The 8,959-nt window shown below is 40.5% G+C and overlaps 1 protein-coding gene across 1 annotated transcript; it reads left to right on the top strand.

The window, feature by feature from the left end:
• Positions 1-579: 579 nt before the first annotated feature.
• LOC139449442 (zinc finger protein 665-like) lies at positions 580-5,707 on the top strand. Its single transcript, XM_071230838.1, has 2 exons — positions 580-668; positions 3,131-5,707. Exon 2 carries the CDS (start codon positions 3,159-3,161, stop codon positions 5,553-5,555), a length of 2,397 nt encoding a protein of 798 aa, XP_071086939.1. The 5' UTR covers positions 580-668; positions 3,131-3,158; the 3' UTR covers positions 5,556-5,707.
• The last annotated feature ends 3,252 nt before the right edge of the window (positions 5,708-8,959 follow it).

The following is an 8,959-nucleotide window of genomic DNA, read 5'->3' as shown; positions in this document are numbered from 1 at the left end:
ATTGGATTGACTTAGACTAACATATAGTCTCTGAAATGAACATATCATACAGAAAATAAAAATCTAATAAAAAGGGAGCCCAGTGATTCTCTTCATTTCCTGATACTGCAGTAATCTAGACTTGCCAAACATTATAGACTTGCATGGGCTGTAGTTGATATACATGTATCAGGGTCTGTAAGACAGACTAGGATTGACTCATCAGCCAAGCTTAGCATAAACTGAAGCTGGCCACTAGTTTTTAATACAGATCCTGAAAAAAATATATCCAATGTAACCCATGTAAGTGTATAATAGTGGGCAAGTCTAGATTATTGCAGTTTCAGTTTAATTTTTCTGTTTACATGGTTGTAGCCAGCCGCCTATCACAGTGGGGAGCTTTGACGGGTGGCTGCGATTGAGCTCCGCGAACGGGCTATCGCTGTTGGGAACTCGGGACAGACTGAAACCGGGAACCAGTCTACCAGTCTGGTTGTCTGGGTAGGATGCGCTTGCGCGCTAAATTGACAAAATGACTGAGGCGGTAAGCTGGGCCCCGTCTCTCATAGCGCAAGTGGACGACGCGCATAGGGTGCCGGGAACCAGCTTACAATGGCGGCCTCCTGTCAAAAAACATGAACTCGATAAGTTGTGGATGTAATTACTGAAGAAAGACGCCAGAGCCGATGGTTAGAAACTTTCTTGGCATTTTCATAAATATTGTTGCAATGTATACGTCGGGAGAAAAAAACGCCCACTGTTACGCTGACAGGTTAAATAATGTTTTCCTTCACTCATAGTGAAGGAAAACATTATTTAACCTGTCACTAGTGTCAGCGTTAGAATAGAAAATGTCACTGGTCCTGAAACTAGTGAAAGTCCTTCCAAACAGCTAAGGAATCATTTTCATTATGAGTATCAGTGGAGTAAAAATGTTAGTTTCTTACCGCTGCATTTTACCCCCACGGTGCCTGGCCGTCAGCTGGCTTTGGATACCATTAAGTTAAAACGTCGCGGTTACAACGTTATTATTTCCGCCCACAGTTTAACCAAATCGTAGAACATTCAACTTGAGGTGATTGTCTTTCCAACAGTATGTAATTTCAGTAATCCAAAAGGTGTATGAACTTCCTAGCCATCGGTAAATGTGCTGGTATTCTAAGTTATCTTCTTTTCTCCATTAATTTTAATATGGAAGCACCCGCATGCGTCACGTCAAGTAAGCACCCATGTTAAAAATGTTGATGGCTAATAATTAATATCATTGAAAAGAACATATCCTAAAGATGATAGACATATGACATTCATGTAAAAGTATACATTCTTTGAGATTTGTTCAATTTAAGTAAAAGAATTTATGGATGTCAACTTCTTTATTATGAGGAACACAATGTGTCAGAGTATATATTTTTATTCACCTGATAAAGGAGAAAGTATATAACCTGAAATGTGTTCCTCATAATAAAGATGGCATCCATTAGTTCTCTTCCTTATGTGTATCACTTCTAAATTCCTTTCAAAGACTTGTTTAATGTACCGATAAAAAAATCCTGATAAAATTGTCAATGTTTAGATGTCATGACAAAATTGACGGAAGTGGTCTTGGTTAGTTCATGCGCAGACTGTTTCAAAGATGATGTTGCAGTACGAATGACAGTTTTGTTTATGTATCCTGATTAAAGCCTGGTACTTTCATATAAATATCAGTGTCTGTGCTCTTTCATTAGTGATAAGAACAACTTGGGCATAATTTACATCAGACATTTTCAAAGGACAAAAAGTGAAAGTTGGCTAAAAAGACCAAACAATCCTCAAACTGACATGTCTTACATCTCTAATTATTTCTTAATAGTTAACAAGATTATACTAATGCAATGTCACTCAAGAGTAAGTACACAAAGATTCAATCAAATTCGTTGAATCATTTATCATCGACAACAAATCTATTCAACAAACCTATTTTCGATGACTCGTAAATTGGGCATCATGTGATGCAAGCATTACACGTACTGATTATGTAATTCTTCGTATGATATGATGTTCTTGTAATTGGTTAAGTCTAATTTATAAAAAGCTTGAAACGTGAAATTTTTTGTGTTTTTTCTGAAATAGTCTGTGTATAAAGTTGACAGTGCAAATAGCTTTCACTTTGGATAAACAATAAGCAAATGGTCTTATATCTGTCCAGGGAAAAAGGTTTGAACTGATTTCTATTATTTATAATGCAATGAGAGGCATCAACTGACTGTAGCAGATATTGACCTCGTCTAATTAGCACATGCCTCGTGATCATGCGCACCACTTTTGTTATACAATACATAGATCTCTACTCAGCAATCACAGAACTGAATGTGTATCATCATGATGTTAGAGAAAGAACCTCTGTGGTCTTGTGGTAGAGCGTCCGCTGGGAGACCGGAAGGTTTGGTGTTCAATCCCCGGCAGCGTCATACAAAAAGTCGTTAAAAGATGGTACTTGTTGTTAACCTGTCTGGCGCTTGGCATTACGGGGCTAAAACAAGGAATGGTTGGCTTGGAGTCCGTATACTATGTCTGAGTGGGCTATTCATGTTAAACTGTGGCGTGGTATCTCAGTGAGCTAGCACTGAAAATCGCCATCAGTCCGGACTAGTACAAGCAGCCACACACACATGTGCATGAATGTCGCTATATAAGTGCAATAATCTTGGATGTGACGTTAAACCCAATTTCACCACACCTCATGGTGTTAGAATTTTGTTGCATGTGAATAAATCACGTTAAACTTACTGCGTCTCGTATTGTTTGCATGTGAATTTGAGTTAAATTTAATTCATTTCCTGTTTTGAAACCTAAGTGAAAGAAAGATGTTGTTTTCACCTTGCAGTAGTAACATGTCATGTCATTTAATCAACTGAACATGCTAAAGACACTTCAGTGTGAGGTTAGTGAAAAATATTATTACAGAATATGGAAAATCACTGTGCTATGATATAATCTGTGTGTTGTGGAGAAAACATTTACAGTATTAGGTATTTTATCATGATACATATCATATAATCAAACTGTGTATGGTCCCAGCCCTAGTTGTAAATGGTTTTGTTCTTGTGGAAACATCTTTAGGAAATGCATTGACATGATGAAAGAAGTGAAAACACCTTTATGTTTCCAGTGAACACCATAATATCCACAAGGTAACAATGGAAGTACAAAGCCAACCACAGAATCCCGTCACTGAAACATGTGTTATCATGGACTGTGAGAGAGAATTGCTGGAAACAGGTGAGATCAAGAAAGAACCTGTCACTGACACAGGTGGAAACACTGACTGTGTGAGAGAATTGGTGGAAACAGGTGATCTCAAGAAAGAACCTGTCACTGACACGGGTGTAATCACTTACTGTGAGAGAGAATTGATGGAAACAGGTGATATCAAGAAAGAACCCGTTTCTGAAACAGGTGGAAACACTGACTGTGAGAGAGAATTGCTGGAAACAGGTGATCTCAAGAAAGAACCTGTCATTGAAACATGTGTAATCACTTACTGTGAGAGAGAATTGATGGAAACAGGTGATCTCAAGAAAGAACCTGTTACTGAAACATGTGTATTCACTGACTGTGAAAGAGAATTGGTGGAAACAGGGGATCTCAAGAAAGAACCTGTCACTGACACGGGTGTAATCACTGACTGTGAGAGAGAATTGGTGGAAACAGGTGAGCTCAAGAAAGAACCTGTCACTGACACGGGTGTAATCACTGACTGTGAGAGAGAATTGGTGGAAACAGGTGAGCTCAAGAAAGAACCTGTCACTGACACGGGTGTAATCACTGACTGTGAGAGAGAATTGGTGGAAACAGGTGAGCTCAAGAAAGAACCTGTCACTGACACAGGTGTAATCACTGACTGTGAGAGAGAATCGGTGGAAACAGGTGATCTCAAGAAAGAACCTGTCACTGTCACGGGTGTAATCACTGACTGCGAGAGGGAATTGGTGGAAACAGGTGATCTCAAGAAAGAACCTGTCACGGACACGGGTGGAAACACTGACTGTGAGAAAGAATTGCTGGGAACAGGTGATCTCAAGAAACACATGGATGGTGGTGGTCCAGCAAATCAGTCTCATCAGTGTAGTGTGTGCGAGAAAACATTTACTCGATCTGGTGATCTTCAGACACACATGAAGATTCACAGCCGAGTCAAACCCCATCAGTGCGGTGAATGTGGGAAAGGATTTACACACTCTTGTAACCTGCAGAAACACATGAGTATTCACAGTGGAATTAAGCCTTATCAGTGTGTTGAATGTGGGAAAGGATTTACACGGTCGGGTTACCTGAAGTCTCACATGAACACTCACAGTGGAATCAAGCCTTATCAGTGTGGTGAATGCGGGAAAGGATTTGTACACACAGAAAGCCTCAAGTCACACATGATGAGTCACAGTGGAATCAAACCTTATCAGTGTGGTGAATGTGGAAAAGGATTTGTATACTCAGATAGCCTGAAGTCACACATGATAAGTCACAGTGGAATCAAGCCTTATCAGTGTGGTGAATGTGGGAAAGGATTTGTACACTCAGATAGCCTGAAGTCACACATTGTTAGTCACAGTGGAGTCCAGCCTCATCAGTGTGTTGAATGTGGTAAGAGATTTACACACTCAAGTAACCTGCAGAAACACATGAGGATTCACAGTGGAATCAAGCCTTATCAGTGTGTTGAATGTGGGAAAGGATTTACACAATCATGTAACCTGCAGAAACATCTGAGGATTCACAGTGGAGTGAAACCTTATCAGTGTGTTGAATGTGGGAAAGGATTTACACAGTCAAATAGCCTGAAGTCACACATGAGTGTTCACAGTGGAGTCAAGCCTCATCAGTGTGCTGAATGTGGGAAAGGATTTACACAATCATGTAACCTTCAGAAACACATGAGGATTCACAGTGGAGTGAAACCTTATCAGTGTGTTGAATGTGGGAAAGGATTTACACAATCATGTAACCTGCAGAAACATATGAGGATTCACAGTGGAGTCAAGCCTTATCAGTGTGTTGAATGTGAGAAAGGATTTACAGACTCAAGTAAGCTGCAGGAACACATGAGGATTCACAGTGGAGTCAAGTCTTATCAGTGTGATAAATGTGGAAAAGGATTCCAACGCTCGAGTAACCTGAAGTCACACATGAAGATTCACAGTGAAGTCAAATCTTATAAGTGTGTTGAATGTGGGAAAGAATTTACACACTCAAGTAACCTGAAGTCACACATGAGGATTCACAGTGGCATCAAGCCTTATCAGTGTGTTGAATGTGGGAAACGATTTAAACGCTCTAGTCACCTGACGAAACACATGCGGATTCATAGTGAAGTCAAGCGTTATCAGTGTGGTGAATGTGGGAAAGAATTTACACGGTCAGATTGCCTGCAGTCGCATATGAGAATTCACAGTGGAATCAAGCTTTTTCAGTGTGGTGAATGTGGGAAAGGATTTAGACGTTCACGTGACCTGGAGACACACATGAGAATTCACAGTGGAATCAGCCTTGTCAGTGCATTGAATGTGGGAAAGGGTTTACACAATCAAATAACCTGAGAATACACACGAGGATTCACAGTGGAATCAAGCTTTATGAGTGTGGTGAATGTGGGAAAGGATTTACAGGTAGCCTGAAGTCACACATGAAGATTCACAGTGGAATACAGTCAAACCTCGTCATCTCGTACACATTTACAGTTTTGAGATGTGCAAGTATCTAGTACCTTACTCCACGCATCTAACATCACCACAGTAAAAGTACAGGGCAATTTATCCCAGATGCTCAACCAGTGATGTACTCATCTTTTATTCCAATTATAATCTTTATTGACAAAATCGTTAGTAGACATGAGTGAACATGAGTGAAAACATGGCGGCACTTCCAAGTTATGTAAAAAAATCCTGATCAAAATCGGATTAAATGAATCAAAGCTGTGTGATACTACACACAATATCCATGCTGTGAATTAACAAGCTTGGGGTGAGAGGGGCACTTGTTGACAAACTATGCCTATTAAGGTATATGTACATAGTACATAATTTGTCACAATTATCATTAAACATTGCTGGTGAAATACTTTTCAATTTGTCATCAACCACATACACATAGTTCATGTGAGAATAACTGTTTAATGTATACATTACATCTGATAAATGATGGATCAACCAAGATATTATCAGTTATTCCTTTAATCCATGAATTGGCTTTTGACTACGAGTGATTGGTGCATTAAGTGTTTTTGTGCGTTCGTTCGTGCGTGCTTGCGTTCGTGTGTGTGTGCGTGCGTGTGTGCGTGCGTGCGTGCGTGCGTGCGTGAGACTTTTACATTATATAATTACATTGTCTTGTACCGCTGTACTTTATATCATGATTGTGACGGGTGAGACCCTAATAAACAAATTCCCTCTCTGTGTGTATTCCATCAGCTCAAGAAAACTTCATATATCGGGGAGTCCAGATAAGATTCCCTGCATGTACATTTGTGTATACACATTATTATTAGCTTTAAGAAGATGGGCAATTCAGAGTGTATGCAGATCCATCATCAAGACATTTTTCATCAACTTGTTTAGTTGTTGCTCAATCATTATTCAACATCTTTGATTGTGGGAAAAGGTTTAAAAGAAAAAAATAAGTATCTTAAACATGTTTAATAAGTCTTTCATATGTTGGCTTGAAACATCAAACAGGTCAAGACGCAACACCAGAATTCAATGCGGACGCAAACTTCAATGCTGCACTCAGATTACTTTCTTAAACGGACGTAATTCTTAACTGGCACCTTTGTCTTGGGATGTTGCACGTGCTTGACATTTTATTGTGTTCAGCGCCAGGATCTCACGTGGTTGTGTTTTTTTGCGATAGTTCCATCTTTTCACCGCGTTTCTGCAGAACCTATTTCTTTCCACGCAAATCAATCCCAGTCCATGCAGAAATGACCAATTCATTTTTGGAATTAATTCTGTATGGATATCTGCAAACACTCTGTCTGATATTTACGATTTTACTATTTTTGCCTTTCTTTTTTTGAGTATATTTTAACAGTAAACACACAGCCTCCTTTTCAGGTCCTCCAAAACTCTATTATGTTGTGAAAAGGGAAGGTAAATTTGACATTGGTCGACATGATATCAAGAAATGGTTGGCACCAAAGGACGTTTATTCATTTCAGAGAGAGGCGGTCGGGTAGCCTAGTGGTTAAAGCGTTCGCTCGTCACGCCGAAGACCCGGGTTCGATTCCCGACGTGTACATAGGTGAAGCCAATTTCTGGTGCCCCCCACCGTGATAATGCTGGAATATTGCTAAAAGCGGCGTAAAACCATACTCAATCACTTACTCACTCACGCATTTCAGAGACCTTTAATGTATAAATTCAATCGGAAGAGAATTGATAGCCTCATGTATGAATGCATGATAAGATGTTGGCTTATTTAGCAAATTTATCTTTTGACAACGGGGATCTGAAATACTCGTATCCCCTGATGGATATCAATGTATTTACACAATGTTTGCTGTGATCTGTGATCAAAGTATGTAAGAAAATCTTCTCTCGTGCTAAACTTCCAAATATTAATAGATCGGATAAAGGCAGAGGATAATACCAATGATACTGCAAAAAGTTATCAAACCTAAAGATATTATGTGGGGTGTAGAAAGAAATTGTCACTAAAAGGAAGAGAGGTGGTCAAATAGAAGTCTTTTTTTGGGTTTGGCTATCCTAAAAGAATTAATAGTTGGAAGTCTGAGACTGATATGGAATGCATGTAATTGATTTCACACTAAACTAATTTAGTTACTCTCACACTACCATGGAGTCTTCATCATGTCCTGACTCAGGACTACACTTTACCTGGAAAGATAATGCGAAGGGACAGAAGCATTCCCTCCTTCTCCCTCTCCTCATGGATCGTTTCTTCGTTCCCTTCCTCGTGGATTGTTTCCTCGTCTCCTTTCTCATGGATCGTTTCGTCTTCCCCTTCCTCATGGATCCCCCCCCCCCTTCCTCATGGATCCTCCTCCCCCTTCCTCATGGATCATTTCCTCTTCCCCTTCCTCTCGGATCCTTTCCTCCCCCCCCTTCCCCATGGATCCTTTCCTCTTCTTCATGGATCCTTTCCTCTTCCCATTCATCATAGATCCTTTCCTCTCCCTATTGGATCCTTTTCTCTTCCCCTTCCTCATGGATCCTTTCCTCTTCCTCTTCCTAATGGATCCTTTCCTCATGGATCCTTTCCTGCGCCCCTTCCTCATGGATCCTTTCCTCTTCTCCTTCCTCATGGATCCTTTCTTCTTCCTAATGGATCCTTTCCTCTTCTCCTTCATCTTAGATCCTTTCCCCTTCCCTCTCCTCGTGGATCCTTTCCTCTTCCCCTCTCCTCGTGGATCCTTTCCTCTTCCCCTCTCCTCATGGATCCTTTCCTCTTCCCCTTTCCTCCTCCTTGTGGATCCTTTCCTCTTCCCCTTCCTAATGCATCCTTTCCTCTTCCCCTACCTCGTGAACCCTTTCCTCTCCCATTTCCTCGTGGATCCTTTACTCCTCACTTCCTCGTAGATCCTTTCCTCTTCATCTACTTTTTCAAGATTTCCACTATCCCAACAAGACATACTCCCATCGTTAAACTTTACTCTTCCTTCTAGTGTGATTATAACTGGACCCAGCAGGGTAGGGGCATCTGTCTATATCAATCAAGTTTTGCTAAAAGGCCTCATCAAGCCAACACCGAACAAGACCCCACTGTAAAACCAGCATCTTTTTAAGAAAATGGTCAGTCGGCTATTGACACTCTAACTGAGTAGGCATATCCTGAAACTGCTGTTGTTTGTTTGTTTGTTGTTTAACGCCGCATTCAGCAATATTCCAGCTGGTTGACGACGGTCTGTAAATAATCGAGTCTGGACCAGACAACCCAGTGATTGACATCATGAACATCAATCTACGCAATTGGGACATGACACGCA

The sequence above is a fragment of the Haliotis cracherodii genome, unplaced genomic scaffold, assembly GCF_022045235.1.
Source record: "Haliotis cracherodii isolate W230 unplaced genomic scaffold, xgHalCrac1.p SCAF_8, whole genome shotgun sequence".
NCBI lineage: Eukaryota > Metazoa > Mollusca > Gastropoda > Lepetellida > Haliotidae > Haliotis > Haliotis cracherodii.
The sequence above is the reverse complement of the archived record's forward strand: the minus strand, read 5'-3'. Positions and strand labels throughout refer to the sequence as shown.